Source organism: Diprion similis, chromosome 10 (assembly GCF_021155765.1).
Source record: "Diprion similis isolate iyDipSimi1 chromosome 10, iyDipSimi1.1, whole genome shotgun sequence".
NCBI lineage: Eukaryota > Metazoa > Arthropoda > Insecta > Hymenoptera > Diprionidae > Diprion > Diprion similis.
In genome coordinates, this window is record NC_060114.1 from 9,018,897 (window position 1) to 9,041,145 (window position 22,249).

The following is a 22,249-nucleotide window of genomic DNA, read 5'->3' on the forward strand; positions in this document are numbered from 1 at the left end:
TCTTGAGTACGCCAGTACCCAGTGATTCCTGATTTTGGAAAACCCCATCGGACGGTATCGGCTGAATGAAGCAGCACGTTCAGGATTTCGTTTTCACCGCTAACGGTAAAATTTCTTATCCAAATGAATTCTCCGTTGAAAAAAGAGATCGAACGTTAGGTCGTCGAACAGTCTTAAAACTGCGTTCAAGTCTCTTCTACAAGCATCCTAGTACAGTGATCATGGACTCAATATGACACATGCGCTCTCTTGATTGTTCTCTCTTATTCTTTACTTTGACCCTTTCAATATTTACATTATTTTGACTACTTAATCAAATCAAAAGTGATTACAATGTATGCAATATGGCCATAATATATAAATTAGGATTTATTAATGTGATTCGTACATATGTGGCACTATTTCATCGAAATACAACGTCAATGATCAATTATCATTGATTTTTGGTAAGCCTTATCCCAGAACTGGGCCCGATCATGATAAGGATTCATCTGAAGTCTCGTATCACGTCCAGAGATATTCAAGAAGTGGAATTCGTCTAGGGTCATTGGCTTCCAAGTCAAGGGATCATCATTCGGTGTCGGATTTCTGGTACAGACAGATAACGATTATCGTGATATGAATTATCCTAAGAGAGATCGAAAAATCAACTTATGGTAATTATACTATATTCTGTTTAGATCGTAAGGAACAGGCCTGTGTGACCAAATTACGTAAAGATAACAGCTAGAAGGGCACTCACCCATGCTTAGCGAAGTTCGTCCAGAGTCTGATCATCGTGTTTATCACGTGCTCATCGTCCGAACCAGCCGCCGGTTTTCTCCAGAACAACAGTCTCTGATAAAACAAGTATCCAAGATCGTCACCGTGGCTCGCACCTGTTGACATGAAGAAAAATTGTTCTTCTATTTATTCCCGATTATTACTTTGTTGCTCAATGTTATATAATAAAGTTCATCAACCAACCTGGAAGATGTTCTATCCATAGCGCGAACTTGACGAGGTTCAGCTTCCCGTCGTGACCGAAGATGTAGTAATAAATGGGCGCCTGACTATGACGGAGCAGAAGTTTCAATGCCAAGTTGGTTTCTGCGATGAAAGTTATATCCGAGTAAAGCTGCGAGGAGAAATAACGAAGTACCAATCAACCGTAATGAATTTCCGCAGCGAATATGAGATTACGATCAATCAACGAGTTTTCAATTTTACTGAGGGATTCATTTCTGCAAGTAATCTTTGTAACGAATTATCTATTGTGCACTTACGTTTACGAAATCATCGATCTTGTCAGGGTGGACTGGTTGGTCTTTGAAATAAAACTTGCGAATAGAGGTGGCCAGCTCGTTTCGCAGCGCCTCATCCTGGATATCCTGTGGGACGTATCGCTCCGTGTCCTCAAGAGCCGCTTTTCTTATCTCCTGTTTCGCTATCGCTGAAACGCGTGATCGCCTTCATCAATATCTGCGTACAGTTCCCTCACAATAATCTCCACATTCTTACCCTTCGCAAAGAAGTAGCCTTCGTGACTGTTGAAGCCAGTGATGAGCGGGACTTTGCTGAAGTTGCCAGATTTCAGTAAATTCAGAGGTGAATCAGGCATGAAGACATCTTCGGACTTAATTCCCTTTTCAACGGTCGGCACGAAAAGAAATGCCTTTCGGATCCTGGTCTCCTGAAAAAAAAAATTCAGTTCATCAATAACCGGTTGGGCCGAAGAAACAATTAGGAGTTCAATGACTGCAGCACGAAGTTATGACCTCCGGAGTTTTCAGCTTCTGCTGAGCCTTGACGATGTCCGAGTAGGGCGCCCTCCTCAAGAAGTCGACAGCCCGTTTTGTATCCTTGCCGAGGTTTCTCGCCCCCAAATATTCGGCGAGTCGTATCGTAACTGCGGCCCCGTTATTGGTGTAGGCCCAGTTGTTCAGGGACGATCCGCTCTGGCCGATGGCGCGTGCGAAGAGACCTAAAACAGATCGTATTTGGTGCCAAAGTGCTTCGATGTTACGCTAATTAAAGCTATGAATCAAGTATACCGGCCGACATCGGGGACAGGATGTGATAATGGACGCAGGCGCTTCCTGCGCTCTCCCCGAATATGGTGACTTTATCAGGGTCCCCACCAAACTTCGCAATGTTCCGCTTCACCCAGCGGAGCGCCGCAACCTGGTCCTTGAGTCCAGCGTTGCCGGGAGCGTCATCGTTCCCGGAAGAAAGAAACCCTGGAACGGAATACGAAAGATGATCACAGTTGATGAAGGACAGTAACTGTCGTTCCGCAGGACGAAGTACGGACCAAGTGCGCCGAGGCGATAGTTCACGGTGACGAGGATGACGCCGGTTCCCATGAAGTAGTCCGGACCGTAAATCTCGTCATTGGCGAAACCTTGCTCGAAGCCTCCACCGTGGATCCAGAACATGACGGGGAGGCGTTCGGGCCCCAAAGACGGAGTGTAGACGTTGATGAAGAGGCAGTCTTCGTCACCTCGTAAAATGGGCACCGATACGTCAAGGTGCGGACACACGTTGCCGTGCGAAACCGCATCTCGAACTCCCGTCCACGCAGTTTCCTCTTGTGGAGCCTGATTGGAAAGTGATGTAAGCGATACGACTGATCGATAGTATTGGTAAACAATGTGGGGCAAGGCGATATTTCCGAGATTAAATTGCGAGATTTGACAGATAAAAAATATTAGTGAAGGCCGCCGCGGGTGTTGAGGAAAAATTCTCGATTCTGTTTTACGACGCTTTAATTTTTACCAAGGGGCAACTTGAAGGACTTTGGTGAGGTATAGCCCAGTCAAAAGGGTCTGAAAATAAAAGAGTATTTCACCCCTAAATTCGAGATGGCGGGTGAAGCAATGGGATGCGAATCTCGAAAACCGAAATTTAGACAACCAGTGACCCCCCCCCTCCCCCAAACGACATCCGAAGAGAAATCGCTACTTTTCGATGTCAAATTTTAATTCGACTGGGGTAATCACTGTATCATGATTGCTCACATATTATACGGAAATTAAATGAACACAACAGACGTCGACGTTTTGTTTGTTTGTGGACTGACAACCACTGAGGTATCAGCGATCCGAACGGATACTCATACGACGCTCAATGCCGTTATTACCTAGATTCACTTCTATATATAATATAGAGATATACTATAAGCTAGGGAGTCACTGTGGAAGATTCGAATACTTCGAGGTCATCTCGTAACCGATGATTAGCACGCTATATGACTGTGCGAGCGATACGGTTCGTTCGAATACTATAATCAGCAGCGAGATGCTATTTCTGAGGTCGAAAATTGCCTGTCGGTACTTATCAACGCGTTACGCCGATCATAAGACAAATGATTATCATCGTGATACGCATAATGAAATCGTAGATTATTTCCAAGCTCCACTGACATCGCAGAAGCTCGCGTGTATTGCGCTCACTGCATAAATCGAGTATCATTTTCAATTCCTCTTCCCGAGCCGCGAATAACCAATGCTAGTGTGATCACTGACCTTGAACCTTAGCTTCCCCAGGGGAGGTTTTGCGTAGGGGATTCCCTTGAAACTGAAGAACGGAACCCCGCGCCATGTAGTGGTTTTGAATCCGCGAATCACACCTTTGTCGATTGTCACGTGAACGTAGTCGTAGGTGAAATAGAAGTTATAACCTAGACCCAGGAAAATTGCGGCAAGCGCGACCACGTAGCCGATCTTTCTCATGACACCACGACAACGTAACCGTTAGCTGAATCTTCAGTAAACGACGTAACGAACACCACGACTGCCTGACCGATCTAGTCGCGTATACTTGGATGCGATCATTCCTTGAGATAGCTTGCTCTGCCCCCTCATAGCGAAATCATTTTCTTCGTTTTATAAGATTATCGCGTCTGGTGCTGGGCCATTCATTATCATACATCCGCAAATAACATCGATGTTAGATATACAAAAGGCATAGTCATCCAAACGAAGATATCAAACAGATGGATGGCCATTCTTACCGAGTGTACAATATTGAGTTCGGACTGATTTTTCTTTATTGGTACAAAATTTAACCATAGAAAGGATACTATTGTAAACGAATCTTGCACTGTTTGCGAATGTACTCGGTGGAAATGCACTTTGCAAATTGCAATCTTCGGTTAGGAAAATTTTGCTGACCTTTGACACTGCAAAAAGTCACGGCTTCCACGTGGCTTATAGTAAGCCCTCGCCCAAAATTACGCACGCTCAGAGTCAGGATTCACGCCAGTATTTGTATCCCATCTGAATATATTCAAAAAGTTGAACGCATTTAGGGTACGGGCTTCCAGCTAACCGTGTCTCTAGCAGGAGTTCGATTCATAACGAAGAAGGGATGGTAGGAGAGAAAATTATACATCGAGCAGATAGAATCGCCGGTCGTTATAGCCGTATTTTGCAAAATTTATCCCGAGGCGAGTAATAGCCTTGATAATTACGTATTCATCTTCAGAACCAACCGGTGACCTTCTACAGAACACACTTTCATCTCATGATGGAAAAAACATCTAAGTTCGTCGCCATAAGCCGCACCTACATTTTACGCAATCATACAGGGTCATTTATTCGATCTAGACTACTACGAATCTCTACTATTTCCACATTGACATATCACTCGTGTTCAGCTACGAATAAATAATCCTGTATAATCTTATGTCACTTACAATTAGATATTTTCACGAAAGGTGAGTTTTGTAAAGGTGTAAATTTCGCGAGAGCCGTTTGGATGCCATATCGACTGCAGGATCGTTAGACCGACCATGTAGGATGATGTCCAGCATGAATTTGAGTAACTTCTTGCCGTGACTATGGCCATCCATATTCATTGTCAGTGTCGATTTGCTCACCTGACGACATGCGCAGTGTGGCAGCCCTGAAGATGATGCCAATCGTATCGGAGACGTAATTTGATCGTATTCAAGCGAAAATTAAAGCATTTTTGGGTTATATGAAAATGATACCATTAATAATGTATATAATAATTCAAATTTCAATATCGTAACTGTATATTGCACGCATTACTCCATTTATTTTTTATTTTACGATCTTTCCTCTTATCGGTCACCTGCATGGTGCGAAAACGTGCATATTCAAAAACTATCTTGATATCAAAGTAGATCCAATTTCAATTTATCAGTTGATTATTATGACGAATATTGAAATCAAAACAAATATATATCGCATATTATCTATCGTCGTCTGTTTTTTTCGTTTATTTATGCATAAATGTATACGTATATTTCATCATGGATTAGCGATTTTAGTACATATATCATAAGTATAGTCTTCAAATTAAAAAAAAAAACCGTTAGCAGAATGTCGGACACAAGCCGAAAATATTTCGCAAGCAAGCGTAGTTATGTAAAATTGAACTAAATTTCATTTTACTGCTATTTTTTGTTCGATACTTACTCGAAGTTATCGTATACTTTCGCACGTTACTGTTACGTGATCGTATATCATATGATGACGTACACATAATTATCGTAGGTTGCCATATAATTGTCTGAGTGCCCTGTAGTAAATTTCGCTGTTTCAATTCGATTTTAACGATTCGCCCTGGGAGCTGCGTCAATCCAAAGGATCAAATGATACGTCACGAGTCTTTTATCTAGTACGTGTAGATGGATATCCTTGGACAGTCCTATGGTCGTATCGTCCGTTCTTATTTCGTTATGGTTGAACTGCAAAATCAAATCTGGATCATAGAGGTAATATTTTCCGCTGAGTTTTTTGTCTTTCAAATCTCTTGTTTTACATGATCAATAAAAAAAACCTCAATTCGAAAGGCACACATGGAGAACAAAATATTGTGGTGGTTAATTTTTCCGCCATTGCCGTAATCCATTCCACGCAAGCGCTATCTAAGTCAAAAACATGCACGTACAGTCTCATACATAATACGTACGTCAGCATTGATGTGACCAAGTGCTGATTCAATTCAAGCAATAATAAGAATACCTTTTCCCTTGGGATACTCGAATCAGCCATGACCCTTCCTCATCATATAAGCTAAATTGGAAGTGTGCTTATCGATTGATGCTAGAGCGCAAACTCCGCAGTATCGTTGTGCAGATACCTCTCAGTCCCTGCTCAAACACGGCGATGGAAAGAATGGGATTGTTAAAAAAGGTATCAAAGTCATCAAGCCCTGTAAGCCACGGTTCAAATTCTATACCTACATTTCTTCTTTTTTTTCCAGAGAATGGTATATCCGGTGCAATTGGAGCTAAACAAAATGTCATCCGATAAACCGAGTATAGGATCCTGGTGCGACGGTGATCACAGCTTGCTCTGTAGCCCGAACAACTCTAGTGAGCGGTTGCTATCGGGTATAATATATAATACAACCTTATGATACTGTAGCTTTTCAATTCAGTCTTCCCTCCAAAAGCGAGTGCCAAGCGATTCGAAAGCCTTGAAGAATAAGGCGACCATCAAAATATGACTAGATCACAGTTACAGGAGGATCTAGAGTCGCGGACCCCGATCCTTTGGCGGGCCTCGAAGAGTTGGAAAAGCTTTACGAGAAAGTTCCTCACCTCACCAAAGACAGTGAGGAAGAAAGAAGCAACTATCGCGGGATTTGCGAGTCTGGGAGCAACACTTACACGTCCGTAACTTAATTTATCGTCTAGTCGATGACATCACAGGGTTGATTTTAGCTCCATGTTTTTGCTGCAGTCTTCACTCGAACGGTCAGCTGTTCATCCAGGAAAGAATGCAGCATCTTGTACGCGCGTTCACCGAACGAGCGCAGCGAATTCGTCGACGTCTCGATTTCCCACCAACTCCTTCGACCGCCAGCAGCGAGCAAGGTGAGCTGGGCAAGGTGAGAAGTAACCTAAAAGAAGCTTGACAGTACGATTCTCTAGACTTCCAAGCTTCCGGCTAACTCGTTAATTCAATGCTTATATGCAGGAGACAACTGCAACTGCGCGAACGCGACGCAGGCTGGAATATCAACGACAATTCAGGACGACAACGGCTGGTCGAGTACGGACGATCAACCTCGGAGTTTGTGGTGGCGTTTAAAAAACATCGATTGGAACAGATCTATAGATCCACAAAGTATAAAATTCAAACGCATTTGTTTCCCCTGAAAGAATATCATTGATCTTCTTGCTTTCTCTTTCGGCAGGTTACACTTATATTTACTGGTTGCTGAGCGTCACACTATGTTTCACTTACAATTGTTGCGTTATTCCGTTGCGGAGCACGTTTCCGTATCAAAATACGAAGAACACTGTGATCTGGCTCGTTTGCGACTATGTCGCTGACCTCTTCTACCTGGTTGACATTGTCGTGGTCAGACCGCGCGTGATGTTCTTGGAAGACGGTTTCTGGGTAAAAGATCCAAGGCTCACGAGGAAAAACTATATGAGGAAATGGCAATTCAAGGTCTGTAGCCGCCAAGACATAATCCGTCGTAGTACTTCATGGTATGCATGTTTGAACTGGTTCACTTAAATCGCTCTATTCCAATGATGCAGATGGACATTCTATCGCTGCTGCCCCTGGACGTTTTGTATTTCACTTACGGATACTGTCAGCCTCTTCTTAGGATCCCTAGATTCTTGAAGGTACGATAAGGATCAGCAGAGTTTCTTTTTTTTTCTTTCAAAGAATTCTTTGGCAAATGCCCGGGTAATTTCAGATACAGACATTCTGGGAATTGTACAACTGTATGGACAGCGTGCTGTCGAATCCTCACGTGGTCCGCATCGCGCGAACGTTATCCTACATGCTTTACCTCATCCACATCAACGCCTGTGCCTATTACGCTTTTTCCGCTTGGGAAGGCCTCGGTAGCAACGGTTGGGTATTCAATGGCTTTGGAAACGCGTGAGTTCTATTCCGCCGCAGCTGGTTATTGCCTTTTACAATCAAACGCACCTAAAAAATGAAAAAAAAATCCCAGATATATAAGGTGCTTCTACTTCGCGACCAAGACGGCAACGTCTATCGGCAAGAACCCGAAACCAGAGAACGAGTACGAATACATGTTCATGACTGCAAGCTGGTTGATGGGGGTATTCGTCTTCGCTCTACTGATTGGTCAGGTATAATCACGCGACCAGAGATCTGGTAGGACTGCGAACTTATTGATACGACTGGAACACGTTTCCTTTCGCAGATTCGCGATATAATAACGACGGCGACTTACTCGAGAACCGAATACCGAAAGCTGGTCGACGAAACACTGGAGTACATGCGTCGGTTAAATTTGCCCCGGGAGCTTCAAGAGCGGGTGAAACTCTGGTTCACGTTCACTTGGGAACAGCAGCACACTCTTGGTTGGTGAATGTTTTTATAATCTGTTTTCAACGCTCATTGTCACGTACCGTCAATCCATACCTCTCCGCTACTTCCAGACGAGGGCAGGATATTGGATTCACTGCCAATAAAGATGAAGACCGACGTGGCAATAAACGTCCACATCCAGACCCTCAGCAAGGTGCAGTTGTTTCACGACTGTGACGAAGCATTGCTGAGGGAACTCGTCCTGAAATTACGCCCGGTGATATATCTTCCCGGTGACACAATCTGCCGAAAGGTGGCAAAGCACCACGAACTTGACCATTCGTCATTTAATTCATCAAACGTTCACGTTACAAGCGCTCATTTGCTTTTTTAGGGAGAAGTTGGCAAGGAGATGTACATCGTGAAGACCGGGCAAGTCCAGGTGATCGGAGGCCCTTCCGGCGACGAGGTCCTTGCGACATTAACGGAAGGCTCAGTATTCGGAGAGATAAGCCTGTTGGCTCTAAACGGTGGCAACAGAAGAACGGCGGACGTCCGATCCCACGGTTTTTCTAACCTCTTCGTCCTGAGTAAGTCGGACCTGAACGAGGCCATCCTGCACTATCCGGACGCCCAAGAAATTCTCAAGAAGAAAGCGAGGTGCGGATCTTATAGTTGATGGTTAATATTCTTGGACCTTTCGTTCTCACTGAGTTCTTCTTTGTAATCCTCGCTCAACGCCATCAGGTCCCTGATGCGAAAGAACGCCGCACGGGAAAGACCTCTGACGGACTGCGAGTCGGAGGTGATAAAGCTGGCGAAAGATCCTCCGATGGAAATGCCACGACTGATAAAAACTGTGCTTCAGGTATGAGCATGCAGCACGGTTCCAACGGTCTGCAGGTGATTGATCCAACCTCCTATTTCGTTTTAGGTCGTTTCCGAGGAGTCGATGACGGCTAGACTCCTGAAATACGGCTCCCAACGGAGGATGCGGCGTTACGGCAACAAGAAGAGGGAAGCAGGAGCGATGAGCTCGAGCCTCTTCATTCCAGCGTATCTGCAGGTGGTCTCGGTGAGAATGAACGATGAGGTACTGTTAATGTCAGTGTTTTTTTTTTACGCTTGTGGCTCTATTTTAGGCGAGTAACGAACTGGCGAGAAAGTCTACGGCGAAGCCACCCCGGGCACGACGGATCATGCCAATTACACGACCGAACGCTGTTGCAACATGTTTGAAGAAGAATGTGAACGTGAACAATAACACTAGCCTATTCTGTCACGAAAGACGCGTCAAGAAAACTACGTCCGAACCCTGCCTCGGCCTCAGAGATATCAACACTTTTCAGTGCATGGTTGTTGTCCACAGAGAGATGCACTGACGAAATTAAGATTGACTAACCATTCATCTGTTCGTAAGACGGTCAAGACCGGAGTGATTTTTGTAGCATCATTGTGCCATCTCTTAGGATTGAGCATTTATTCTTAGATATAATATTTGTATCGAGTGTGATCGAGTGTGAAACGTCATGTCTATTTTTACTACTGTAGTGGGACCATCATAATAATTCAATAAATAAAATATTCCATGGGTATAAAGTTTTTACATGTTGCCACACTGCGAAAATTGCATTGAAGGCAAATTGCCGAAGGTCAATCGGCACCGGCAAAGTAATATCCAGTGTATTGAGGTAAGTGTACCAATTATTGATCCTTTTATTTCACGAAATTTGAAATTTATGGGACAAATTGTGTATTTCTCGATGACTAAAGCCAATTGCCAGAGGCTAGACACTCCAAATTTTTTTTAAAAATAATTTTAGAACTAAGGATCAAACAGATACAACCAAAAAAGGTCAATAATTTGGACAGGGTCATTAACTGGTACACTTACCTTATAAGTAAATACATTTCGACTTGCACACGATTATCTTGGGTGCGTTATTAATGGAGTATTAACTCACTCTGAGTGAATACGTGGTTCTTCGTTCCGAGGAAAATGCAGGCAAGTATTTCAGACTTTCTCATACGCCGCAACATCGTTAGTGTTGAGGAACATTTGTTTCATAATCTAATGGAGTGCGCAAGATTTATTTATGCATATAAATCTTTTAAATGCATATGTACGAAAATTTTCCGCGTCGCTCACTGCAAAAAACCTTGATATATAAAATCAAATAATTCGGATAGGTAGTTAAAATGATTGGTCTCATGACGGTTCTTATTGTTAGTTGTTTCAAAGTTAACATCCAGAAGTCGTTTGTATGCATCTTCGTGAAAATGGAGTTGCACACTTTGAACTTGTGCTGATCCAAACCCTAGCATACTTTCGTCTAGTATAATTGAGAGTTACAATTGCAAATCATTGAAATATTTTTATAAAAATTTACTATTGAAATTCCATTCACAAATTCCATAAACCAGAAATAATTTGAGCTTAGATAACTGTGCAGAAAAATAAAACCCTCAATGAACGCAAAAGTAATAAAATCACAAAAAAATATGAAAATCAAAAAAATACAAAAAATGGAAGCAAAAATGGAACTATAACCTCTTCACCCCCTCGTAGTCAGTTTTGAGTAATACTGAGACAGAAAGTTAGTAGGAATCCTTTTTAATACAAAAAGTACACAAGTCTTTCCATATAGGTGAATGGCTAGATTTAGGTGATTTTCAACAATTACTGATTTTACTATATATTATATTGAAATAGACTTCTAGAGGCTTCGTCCCGCGCGCTTGGCGAATTGTTTTATAACCTGGTTATTCCCAACAACCCCCATTTTACCCACAAGAAGGGTAGGTGAAAAACCCATAAAAATGTTCTACCATATTAACCTCACTGGGGGTTGATGAGTTGTACATGACATACCGATATGCGTTTATAGGTGTTCTTTATGATAAGTTTTAGTCAAAACCAAATCGATATTGCATGGGGCCTAGAAGATACAGAAAAACCTGCGAAGACACGTTTCATTTTCAATTTCGAAAAATGCTCAAAAATATTTTTCGATATTCAATTTTTTTGTTTTTTTCAATATGGCGTACCTTATTGATCAATTCAAGGATGTGAGAAGTTATTCTACATCGAAAAAGACATAAAAAAAAAGGTAGTTACGAAAATGTTATAAAACGTCATCATCAAGAAAAAAAATAAATTCGGAAAAAATCATCTATTTTTAGTGATTATTATGAAGATTATGAGCTGGTATTTTTCCGAGTATAGCCTTTATGTACCTCCCAATTTCAATCAAATCAGTTCCGCCGGTTTTGAGAAAATTTATATTCTGATTCTTCGTTTTCGTCGTTTTTGTCGATTTATTTAAAAACCGAAATAAATAGAGGTCTAAACCTTGTAGAATCAATGTATCTAGTCATAAGTGTCAACATACTCTCAAAAGATGATGCAGATATCCCTCTGGGGCCGATTTACTATGCTTATCGTCCTATGTCCGTTAGTAAGAGCATTCTTGAAACATGCATCTGTCACAAAATGAAAACGAACGAAAAATTTCGATTAACAGAAAAATGTTATGAACAAATGAAACACCAACTTTTTTTTGCGTAGACTTTTGAAATACGTATTTCAGATACATGAAAAAAAAATTCAGAACAACTTCATCACGCGCATCATTTTCCAAAGTGAAATTCTTAATCGATTGGACTAATAATTCCATTCACGTTCCATTCGTTCCATTATTGATTCGTTTAATGCTAAACTTCAAGACAAATTATAAATATCCGTGATATCGTAGTGGGGACATTATGCTTGAGGGTAAAGAGAATTTTCTGTACAGCAGGGACACATAATCGAAAAAGTGAAAGTACGGAGACGCCAGTGACGGACGTCGTCAAAATATAAAGAAAATCTACTTACTCCATCACCCCTTGGGAAAAAGAGGGAGTAATTAGTGCCAGCTGGTCTATCGTTTTGTATATAAATAGCTCTATACCGAAACATTCAATAGTACGTGATCAATATCATCAGGAAGCATGACTGTCCCGGCTGCGTTTAAGGTAAATTGAATATCACGAAGATATTTAGAAACGAATCGCAGTTTATAAACAGATTTTTCGCTCCCAGTTTCTCCTTCTCGCGGGTCTCCTTGCCGGAGTCTTCGCCCGCGGTATCAACGTCGAGACCGCACAAGAACCGGAAACTTTTGAAGCCGAGACGGCACAGAACCCAGGATCGGAAACTATCGAGTCCAGGCGGAAACTGGCAGAGGCAAAGCTGTTCCACGAGCAGGCCGAAAACGCGGTATACAATTACACTACCAACCTCGTCGACAGTATAATGGATGTAACCCAGGGAAAGATAGAAGTCAGGAAGGGCGTCCACGTAGAGGGAAAATACTGGTACAGCAATGGAGTCGAGAAGCGAACGGTCGTCTACGTTGCTGACGATAAAGGATACAGAGTAGTCTCGTAAGTCTGGTGCAATTATCGTCTGGTACTTTTTTCATAAGTACCACTGCTCTAGTCGACTAAGATCATAACGTGCCGCATTCCGTGGTACATTCAGCTGCACTGCAGAGTCTATTATTGGCTTCAGCCTTATACTTTCGATTGGCTGGAATCGGTTGACTGGTGATGTCCAATTTCACCAAAGTCTGGTAATTGTTATACGATGATCGCATTGTTTTATAAAAACTTTTTTCTTGCAGGGATACAGTCGAGCTTCTTGCCCCGGAACCTAAGTTCGACGCTAATGGACATATCTCTGTCCACACGAATATTGCCGGTCAAGACTTCTCATACAGCGTTACCGCGGACGATATCGCCCACTACAAAGAGGACGCGGCAAAAAGAGCCCGAGTTTAAGGTTTCCGCCAATTGCTTCTTGACGAAACCGAGTTCAACACGCATGTTCAATAAAATACAATAATAATAATAACCTAAATGCGAGTTTCTTACACCCACCTTTCCCTCGGCGTCGCCATCAGCTTTTTCGCAAATCCGTAATGCACGTCGACGCGATTGTCCCGCGGACAGTGGGATGGGGTTTCTGGTATGGCGTGACGGCAGACATTCGTCATGGGCTTAATAATAAGCCGGTTCAGACCGCGAGCCCTGTATACGTAACATTGTTCAATACCAATATCAGAGAATCCGGAACACGCAAGGGGACCCCTCGTTCATTCATTCGTCTATCGATTAATAATTATATGGAAATATTAGCCAGTATCTCGATGTTATACTCAAGAATATACCCCAGTATTGTTCCTTGCATCGGTCGCCCAAGACCCGCTTCTCGGTCCGTCCGGAGTCTGCGGAATAATTCAACTCGTCGCAACTGCAGCGGCATCGAAAAAACGCGGGTAAGACGCACGTTGAAAAGAACCGCTGTCGTAAAAACCCTTCGACGAAGAGCATCATGCTATGCTATGCTTATCAATCCGTGCATCGATGAATTCGCATCAAGACCACACGGACCGGTTGATCAAAGGTGATGAACGTCGATGAGCCTTTGCTCGGAGGGTAGGAGGAAACAAGCCTGAGGGGTTGATAGGCCTTGTGGCCGTCGGAGCTATTAGTTAATTGCCGAGTTAAGTACAGGGTTGCCGTAGCTATAACTACAGCCTTGGTCATATCAAACACGCTAACAATGACCGAACTCAAGCTTGCGCATTCCGGGCATGATTCTTCCCCTTCCTTACCCCAAACTTTAGAGTTTGTCAGACAGCAGTGCCCGCGTAATTACCTCGATGATCGTCGCATGCCGCGCGGTTAACAAAATTCCTTGCATAGAGATTGTGTAATAGACTACGTTACCGCACGATGCAACGGTAGCAACAAACAATATGGTAATTGTCACATAGACAGGCTGTACCAGGACGCGATCTTACATCCCCGGTTTTCAGAGGGACTGGGGGTGCCCCGGTAATTTGACGTCCAATTATTTGTCCTTTCGATCCGTCAGCCGTCTCGTCAAGATCCCAATCGACCAAGTTAGCCGGCGGTTAATTGTCGGGCACAGGTATAACCGCGTGGCAGACACGCTAAGTGAACCCGAGCTTGCGCTCTCCCCGCATAAGATCGGATCAACGAGCTATTGCTTCTCTAGGCGAACCGAATCCCTGACCTTATTGCCTTCTCTTATTCAGCTCAGAGTACAGCCACCGTCATCGGGAAGAACACTAGGCTGTTTCCTTGACCGACTGATCGGTTGTCGTATCATCCTCATATTTTGGATCAACAGCGTAACGACGATGTCAAGGGACGTGTTCTTTTAGTCATCATCAACGACGCTTCTAGGAATGTGAACAGCAAAAAGAAGTAAGTCGATGAAAACACCATGCTATCGGCAAGTATACCAACAATTCAGTCAAATTGTAGCTCATCGGTATGTTACAAAGTTTACCAAAAACTTGCCGAATTATCTTTACCCTCGTCGGGGCGTGGCGATGAAGAAATGACACGTTATAGTTTCACTTTACCATTAGCGGTTGGTGGTCGCGGGTTGTAACAATGATAAATTTGGCCCGGGTACGGGAGCACTGCCAGCAGCAATTACTGGATTCAAAACCTAACTTCATACATTGCAGATGCCAGGCACGGCCTGTCCCGGGTAAAACGTCGTACAAAAAATTTGCTAATCATGGAGCGAGAGGCTGAAGCTATCCATTTTTCATCCAATTCTTTCTGATCCACCTCACGATCCTGCAGAGCTTTTATACTTAGCTCTTCCGTTGTTCAGAAGCCTTCGCACTGTTCTGCGAACTCTGGGACTGAACGCATCGGAACGGTCGGCGTTCCTCTCCTGCTTCTTCATCTTCTTCTTCTTCTTTTTCTGACCTTGGTTTCCAAAGGTCAGGATCATGAACTGGCACAAATATAAATCATTGGCCTGGCTGAGATGCTGAAGACCTGATCAGCAAAAGCGGTAAAAAGGAAAAACTAGCATGGCACCGCGTCCAAATGGCGGTAATGGTCGCAAAGGTGGAAAGCACAAGGTCTCGACTGTGACGGTGGAGACGAAACTTCACGTCGACGAGGCCGCCGGACACCTGAAGAATGGGAATTATTCCAAGGCTCTGTACTCCTACAACCAGGTCAGTCAGTCCTCAAAATTCGCATGTAGAATCTAGGCACTTTAATTATGCACAAAGTCCTTTTGATCCCCTCTTTTCCTACCACGCTTCAATTCTTCGCGGTAATAGAAATCAAATAGTGATTGTAAAATTGGTTTGAGTTATTTGATCAGCGCAAGAAAATCGATACATAAGCTAGAGCTTCCCAACATATCCTGCATCAACTGTAACATGTTGCTGATCGTAATCGTGTACAATACTGCTTATTGAAACCAGTTCTAATTATTGATAACAAGGCATAAGAGGAGTACCATAATTAAATTAATTCACTAAAGGACCCAAACAGTGATCGATCGCTGATCGACAAAAGTGGTGGCACAAACCTTGTATCAGGATCAGCGCGCGGGACCCTGACGAAGTGAGTGAATGAATGATGATCCGTTGTTATCGTAGGAGCAGAATTTGCGACGAATCGTATCGACGTCTTCAACATCCTCAACAGGTACAGCTATTTCGAACAGGCAAAGGGTATCGGCAGAGCAGCGACTCGTCCTGATCCAGTTCCTCTCCACTAAAACTTCTCACGCACATAAGCTGCTCATGCGGAAACGTTAGAGCTCGTCGCACATCATGCTACATGTGGGGGTCCTCCTTTCCTCTCCTCTCCTCTCCTTTCCTTTCCTTTACTTTACTTTTTTCTTCGGCATGGGTGGTACGCACAGCACATATGGTACACACACTCACCTACAGCGGAATATCACACATATGGAAGAATCCGTGTAAGATTATAGGTATACGAAAAGTACAATATGTAGGATCGTGACGCGTTGTTGACTGAGTTGCCAGGGCGACAAGCCACCTGGTTAAGGTGTCGATATCCACACGTATCCGGGGATCGGCTATGCTACAATTCGGACAAAGAATACACGAGTAACGCGTTGTGCTCCACGCATCAGTGTATCCCAAATTCCGAGGGTTAAGGGCATGGGGGACGCAGAAACCGTCACCTCGGGGGCGTCGGACGCTGCAGGAACGCAGGCGAGGGACATCCTGAACCAGACGATGCAGGACAACGACTTCCTCCTGAGCTTCGTCCGGGTCGGGCTCGAGGAGACGGTAGAAAAGGGATCCAGCCGCAGGTCCGGAAAGTACGGAAGACGGGAGTTTAAGGCGTCAGGAAACAGCTCGACGCTGACGGCGCACGCGACCATCGACACCCTCTCGGAGTTGAAGGATGAAGGTGCGTCGCGGCGCAAGAAGGGTGACAAGAAGCGGAAACGACGTCAACCGGCGAGCGCCTTGGACACGGAGATGAGAGATCAAAAAACGAAGAAGAAGAAACGCCGGAAAAACTGCGGCCTGCGACGCCAGGAAGAGGTTTACACGGACAAAGATCGCGCCGCCGCCGTGAACATGGGCAGTCGCGACATCAAGCAATCCCTCAAGATGAAGCGTCGCCAGGACCGCAGCCGCGCTCTTCAGATACCAGAAGAGGCGGAACCCGGCGCGATGCTAGCTCTCGCAGCTCGGGAAATGCGCTCAGGGGATGTTGAGATAGCCATCAACTTCGTCAACAAGGTTTTTCTTGACGTGCTCAGTGTAGCGTTGTTCTTCAGGGCCTCGGTTTCTCTAAACCGGTTCGAGCCACTTCTCTCACGTTTTCATTATTGTTTCGTTCCAGGCCCTAGAGCTCAGTCCCGGCGACAAGAACGCGCTGATCGCTAGGAGTAAGTGTTACCTTCTGTTGGGAGAGCCGGAAAAAGCGCTGGAGGACGCAGAAGCAGCACTCCAAGAGAACTCGAGAGACCCGAGTAATGCCAGGGCGATGTACTACAAGGCCGAAGCACTCTACCACCTCGGTGACTTCGAACTTAGTCTAGTCTACTATTACCGAGGGATGAGGATTCGTTCGGAGTTCGACGGGTTTCGTCTTGGTGTCCAGAAAGCCCAGGAGGCGATCCAGAACATAATCGGAGGTATGTAGCCACTTCTTCGATCCATGGTGTTCGGGACTCTCTTTAGCTAACGATTCTGCCTGATTGTGATTCACAGATAAATCTCCCCCGATTCCAGTCGCTCTGCTGACCAGCAATAAGAGCCCTGAAGATTCTCCACAGCCACCGGAAGAGCCGAAGCTTCCAAAAACTCAGCATGCTCCAACGGTCGAGGCGAAGGATCAACCCTCGAAGAAGCCAGCTCCTCGGCGTCAGAGATCCGGCACGCCTTGCGGTCAGAAGAATGGTACAGCTCATCAGCGACTTCTGGGTCAGCTGGAGGTCGACAAAAAGTATCTTCAGAACCTGCTGAAGCACCCAGGTAAGCGGCAAAACGATTGCTTTTGCAGATCCCTGACAGTACGTATAATCCATGGCTGTATTTACCAGTTGAAATCGCAAACCACTTTTGATTACTATCACTCAAAGACCGTTTGGTATCGGCTGAATTCTTCTGAAGTCATCTAAAAAATTCTTGTAATCTGTTTTCAACCGCTTGGAATAGCTTGAAACAATTTTAAAATTGTATGATACTCCTTGAACTGGTTCGAAAACATTTATGTATAATTGTTTGAAACTTTGGAATCATTTTGAAATCATTTGAACCGTTTAAAATCGCTTTAAAACCGTTCGAAATAGTTTACCTGTTGATCTGTAAGTAAATATGTATCCCATCGTCACAATCAACCGTAGCCGTGATTTCCGTGAAGCGAGCAACGACACGTACATACATGATGAAGAGAATTCGTCGATTGTTTTCTCTCCTCGTCAAGCGATTCGGATTTCACGCGTCCTGCCGACGTAACCGCGACGATGGACGACGACGAGGTTGAGTCTCGGATCGGTTATGTCTTCGGCGTCTCGGGCCCGGTTGTAACCGCGAAGAAGATGCTAGGGGCGGCGATGTACGAATTGGTGCGAGTCGGGTACTACAAGCTGATCGGTGAGGTGATCAGACTGGACGGCGATGCGGTGACGATTCAGGCCTACGAAGACACGAGCGGCCTAACGGTGGGTGACCCCGTCTTCAGAATGCGGACCCCCTTGTGCGTGGAGCTGGGCCCCGGGATCCTGGGCAGCATCTTCGACGGGATTCAGCGTCCCTTGAAGGACATTCATGATCTGACGGGTTCAATTTACATCCCGAAGGGTGTGAGCGTACCCGCCCTGTCCAGGAACGTCTCCTGGGACTTCGTGCCGCTCAACATCAGGCCGGGGAGTCACTTGACCGGTGGTGACCTCTTTGGCATCGTCGACGAAAACACCCTCGTTAAGCACAAGATGCTCCTCCACCCGAAGGCCAGAGGCACTCTGACGTACATCGCGCCACCTGGTACGTATGCCGTCGACGAGGTCATCCTCGAGACCGAATTCGACGGGCAGATCACCGGCCACACGATGATCCAACTTTGGCCCGTCCGTACACCCCGGCCGTACACCGAAAAACTGATCGCCAATCATCCTCTCCTAACTGGCCAACGCATCCTCGACGCTCTCTTTCCCTGCGTTCAAGGCGGAACCACCGCCATTCCAGGAGCGTTCGGATGTGGGAAAACCGTCATTTCGCAGTCACTATCCAAGTATTCAAACTCGGACGTTATCGTCTACGTAGGATGCGGCGAACGCGGGAACGAAATGTCCGAGGTACTGGGAAAGGGAACGTACACCGTCGTTTTACATTTTTGGCGAGTAATTTCTATGTATCAATTTCGAATACTGTGAATTTATGTGATACAAGTCGTTTAAAATCGTGACGATAAGCATTCTCAATATTTTAAATGACGTAAAGTCACTTGCGGTCATGTAAGGACTATTTTAAAGACAAAGTGTCAATGGTGTTATTTTACGTTGTTTGAATTACACATCTAAAGTTGTAATGAAATCAACTATCACTATTATCTACACGCCAAAAGGTGTTCTCGATAGTACCTATATTACGATAAATTTATATAAAAAAAACACCATAGAATAGGATCAAAGAGGGTTTAAGCATTTTGAACATTCTCTTTGTAAAACTGTCGGAATCATTAATTATTATCACCAGTCCGAATATCGATTCATTCGTGTTCACTATCATTAACGCAAATAACATAGGTGGAGATTTTGAACACGGGTTTTTCTCTTATTCCCAAGTTTCGATTCAGCGGTTCCCTGGCCGTTTGATCTATAACAACGCTCTCATCTGCAAATCCATCCAAACCCCGGTCAATGATTAACCTCTAGGTGGCCGAGATGATGCCAATCGGCATCACCTCAAAGTCGAGCCGTATTACTAGTCCGTTTGGAAATTTTTTCAGGGAAAAAATTTTCAAAGTATGACTTGGGCACATTCATAAATGTCGGCTGCCTGGTGGTTAACCCCGAACGGATCCGACGTTCCTTCAGGTACTCCGTGACTTTCCCGAGCTCTCGGTAGAGGTTGATGGATCAACAGAGTCAATAATGAAGCGAACAACGCTGGTGGCAAATACATCTAACATGCCGGTCGCAGCACGGGAAGCCTCGATCTACACGGGAATCACTCTTGCCGAGTACTTCCGGGACATGGGATACAACGTCTCCATGATGGCCGATTCAACTTCGCGATGGGCCGAAGCGCTCCGAGAGATTTCCGGCCGGTTAGCCGAGATGCCGGCGGACTCCGGATATCCGGCCTACCTAAGTGCACGACTGGCGAACTTCTATGAGCGGGCGGGTCGCGTCCTTTGCATCGGGAATCCAGAGCGCGAAGGATCCATCAGCGTTGTCGGTGCTGTCTCGCCTCCGGGTGGCGACTTCTCGGACCCGGTGACGAGCGCAACTCTCGGGATCGTCCAGGTCAGGAAGTAATATAACAGAGTCAACCATACCCGTTTTTCCCACTACATGGCACACGTGTACACATACGGTCATGGTATCTGTCGCCCCTGGGAGTGGCAACCGAAGTTACACGTTTAATCTTACGTTTAAATTGAACGTCAAATTGAAGGCGTAAGGTTGGACTTTCACGGGTAGCAAAGTGCTACCGCAGTATTTTGCTGCCGAGTGTTTGAGCTATAGGCGTAACAGGAATAAGGCCAATAAATCAGGAAAGCGCTACCTAGAGTTTTTACAAAACAATTAAACAGAGAAAGAGAGATATTCGCTCTCGAAGGCACTGTTTTAAAAAAACTTATTAGATTACATTTTTAAGTCCCACTTCAATAAAGTTATTTTTTCTATTTATTAAATCTATCTTTAAAAAATTTGAAATTCAGAATTTAAATATTCATTTAAAGAGTAAGATTTGTAAGGAAACTTTTAATTACAAAATTATCATTACAAGTGCCTCTATATTTTACTACTCCCCTGCGACTATTAAGCGTGTGACTTTGAAAAAAAATAGTCGATTTTTTTGGACCACCCTAGTAGACGTGTGTACTTTTATCGCAAATAGAAACGGGATATGGTTGGCTCTTAGGGATGAGACCGAATACCTGTTTCCAAGTTACGAAAAAAAGGGTACAAAAATGACGATGGGAAAAAATACAGAAACTGTGGGCAATACAGTTTAACTATTCGATTTAATCGGACCCACTTCGCAGGGGTTCTTGAATAATTTTGAATTCTCAGCATCACACTGAAAACATTGGTTTCGTCTCTTGATACACTCGAATAATTGTAAGGCAAATCGAATGTTTTCAGATACGAATGTTATTTCTGATATGACTAACCGAATAGACAAATTGGTACTTCCTGGCCCAGGTGTTTTGGGGCCTGGATAAGAAGCTGGCGCAGCGCAAGCACTTTCCCTCGGTAAACTGGCTCATCTCGTACAGCAAGTACCGAACGGTCCTCGACGATTTCTACGACAAAAACTTCCGCGAGTTCCCGCCGCTGCGGACAAAGGCTTGCTGGATACTCCAGGAGGAGCAGGAGCTGAGCGAGATAGTTCAGCTCGTAGGAAAGGCCTCACTGGCGGAGGGTGATAAAGTCACCCTTGAGGTCGCGAAGATCATCAAGGACGACTTTCTTCAGCAGAACAGCTACTCTGTCTACGACAGGTTCTGTCCGTTCTACAAGACCGTCGGCATGCTGAAGAACATAATCGGGTTCTATGACTTGGCGAAGAGCGCCGTCGACGCGGTTGCCACCCCCGTGGAAAACAGGATCACCTGGGACATGATCCGCGACGCGATGCACGATATTCTCTACAGACTAACTTCGATGAAGTTCGAAGATCCCGGCATCACCGGCGAAGAGAATATCTGCATGGAGTTTGATCGGCTGTACGAGGACATGATCCAGGCTTTCAGAAACTTGCAGGATTATTAATCGGATTCCCAGAAGCGCGGAGATACTCCATAACGGTTCTTCGATTGAAATAAAAATGAAATAAACAAGTTGGGGCGTAGTCGAACACACACATGGTATATACAGTAATACACTATCCTTAGGCGGGTGAATTTTGGAGGACTTAACATTAGCCCGCGAAATTCAGTTGTTGACATTTACATGAGATTCCTTGAGGCTTACACTTAAATCTCGAATTCTAACAAATTATGAAAAAAAATATCCAGCAATGAAATTCTATTCTATTTAGAAAACGAAATTTGATTCGCACATCAAACTTGCCTTGCCTGTTTCCAGACATAAAGGCACCCCATCAAGCTTCGGCGCAGCACATATCGGCCTACGCGGAGGAGGGTATCGCCTTTCTGAAAAGTCGTCAAGAATTCTGGCGTCAACAGCGCGCAACATCTTCGCTATAAATATTGGCACAACCATTGTTAGTTACAGTTCTAATTATACAATAATAAGTACTCTTATGAACGGTATTTAAATCAGAAACATGATACAACGTATACGTAAATAAAATTTTACTATACACCGACGTGTGTTTTGTATATTATACATACTTGACAAACAAATACGTGATTTATAGGTACGTGCTTGAAATTACTTTTAAAAAAAAAAAGAAGAAATTGAACTGTACGCGAGTGGC

The 22,249-nt window shown here is 44.4% G+C and overlaps 4 protein-coding genes across 5 annotated transcripts; 3 read left to right on the forward strand and 1 right to left on the reverse strand.

Annotated features, from left to right (window-relative positions):
- Positions 1-286: 286 nt before the first annotated feature.
- On the reverse strand, positions 287-3,735 carry LOC124411935 (cholinesterase 2-like). Its single transcript, XM_046891488.1, has 9 exons — positions 3,507-3,735; positions 2,294-2,579; positions 2,034-2,219; positions 1,758-1,963; positions 1,501-1,672; positions 1,266-1,432; positions 967-1,117; positions 743-878; positions 287-588 (listed from the first exon to the last, which is right to left on the reverse strand). The coding sequence occupies exons 1-9, from the start codon at positions 3,711-3,713 to the stop codon at positions 420-422; spliced, it is 1,680 nt and encodes a 559-aa protein (XP_046747444.1). The 5' UTR covers positions 3,714-3,735; the 3' UTR covers positions 287-419.
- Positions 3,736-6,020: 2,285 nt separating this feature from the next.
- Positions 6,021-9,849, forward strand: LOC124411930 (cyclic nucleotide-gated cation channel beta-1). 2 transcript variants are annotated; one of them, XM_046891483.1, is made up of 15 exons: positions 6,021-6,146; positions 6,217-6,346; positions 6,474-6,627; positions 6,699-6,832; positions 6,936-7,085; positions 7,156-7,415; positions 7,508-7,597; positions 7,672-7,859; positions 7,936-8,077; positions 8,152-8,311; positions 8,390-8,571; positions 8,653-8,918; positions 9,006-9,126; positions 9,193-9,333; positions 9,401-9,849. In XM_046891483.1, exons 1-15 carry the CDS (start codon positions 6,054-6,056, stop codon positions 9,638-9,640), a joined length of 2,451 nt encoding a protein of 816 aa, XP_046747439.1. In that variant the 5' UTR covers positions 6,021-6,053; the 3' UTR covers positions 9,641-9,849. The 2 variants fall into 2 exon arrangements, with proteins under 2 accessions (XP_046747439.1, XP_046747440.1); XM_046891484.1 differs by having other exon boundaries at positions 6,480-6,627.
- Positions 9,850-12,251: 2,402 nt separating this feature from the next.
- On the forward strand, positions 12,252-13,082 carry LOC124411939. Its single transcript, XM_046891494.1, has 3 exons — positions 12,252-12,275; positions 12,343-12,686; positions 12,926-13,082. The coding sequence occupies exons 1-3, from the start codon at positions 12,252-12,254 to the stop codon at positions 13,080-13,082; spliced, it is 525 nt and encodes a 174-aa protein (XP_046747450.1).
- Positions 13,083-14,995: 1,913 nt separating this feature from the next.
- LOC124411929 (V-type proton ATPase catalytic subunit A-like) lies at positions 14,996-21,958 on the forward strand. Its single transcript, XM_046891482.1, has 7 exons — positions 14,996-15,313; positions 16,974-17,268; positions 17,345-17,612; positions 18,060-18,930; positions 19,672-20,103; positions 21,010-21,614; positions 21,895-21,958. Exons 1-6 carry the CDS (start codon positions 15,164-15,166, stop codon positions 21,577-21,579), a joined length of 2,586 nt encoding a protein of 861 aa, XP_046747438.1. The 5' UTR covers positions 14,996-15,163; the 3' UTR covers positions 21,580-21,614; positions 21,895-21,958.
- Positions 21,959-22,249: the final 291 nt, after the last annotated feature.

Excerpts from the sequence above, each read along its gene's own strand:
- LOC124411935 (XM_046891488.1), bottom strand. The coding sequence starts at position 3,713 with ATGAGAAAGATCGGCTACGTGGTCGCGCTTGCCGCAATTTTCCTGGGT. Across the intron at positions 2,220-2,293 it reads CTATCGCCTCGGCGCACTTG|GGTTTCTTTCTTCCGGGAAC; the intron begins GTCCGTACTTCG and ends ATTCCGTTCCAG. Across the intron at positions 1,433-1,500 it reads AGGCTACTTCTTTGCGAAGG|CGATAGCGAAACAGGAGATA; the intron begins GTAAGAATGTGG and ends CACGCGTTTCAG.
- LOC124411930 (XM_046891483.1), top strand. The coding sequence starts at position 6,054 with ATGCTAGAGCGCAAACTCCGCAGTATCGTTGTGCAGATACCTCTCAGT. Across the intron at positions 6,628-6,698 it reads TCTGGGAGCAACACTTACAC|TCTTCACTCGAACGGTCAGC; the intron begins GTCCGTAACTTA and ends TTTTTGCTGCAG. Across the intron at positions 8,572-8,652 it reads GTGACACAATCTGCCGAAAG|GGAGAAGTTGGCAAGGAGAT; the intron begins GTGGCAAAGCAC and ends TTGCTTTTTTAG.
- LOC124411939 (XM_046891494.1), top strand. The coding sequence starts at position 12,252 with ATGACTGTCCCGGCTGCGTTTAAG. Across the intron at positions 12,276-12,342 it reads CTGTCCCGGCTGCGTTTAAG|TTTCTCCTTCTCGCGGGTCT; the intron begins GTAAATTGAATA and ends TTTCGCTCCCAG. Across the intron at positions 12,687-12,925 it reads AAAGGATACAGAGTAGTCTC|GGATACAGTCGAGCTTCTTG; the intron begins GTAAGTCTGGTG and ends TTTTTCTTGCAG.
- LOC124411929 (XM_046891482.1), top strand. The coding sequence starts at position 15,164 with ATGGCACCGCGTCCAAATGGCGGTAATGGTCGCAAAGGTGGAAAGCAC. Across the intron at positions 17,269-17,344 it reads GATCCAGAACATAATCGGAG|ATAAATCTCCCCCGATTCCA; the intron begins GTATGTAGCCAC and ends TGTGATTCACAG. Across the intron at positions 20,104-21,009 it reads CAACTCTCGGGATCGTCCAG|GTGTTTTGGGGCCTGGATAA; the intron begins GTCAGGAAGTAA and ends TTCCTGGCCCAG.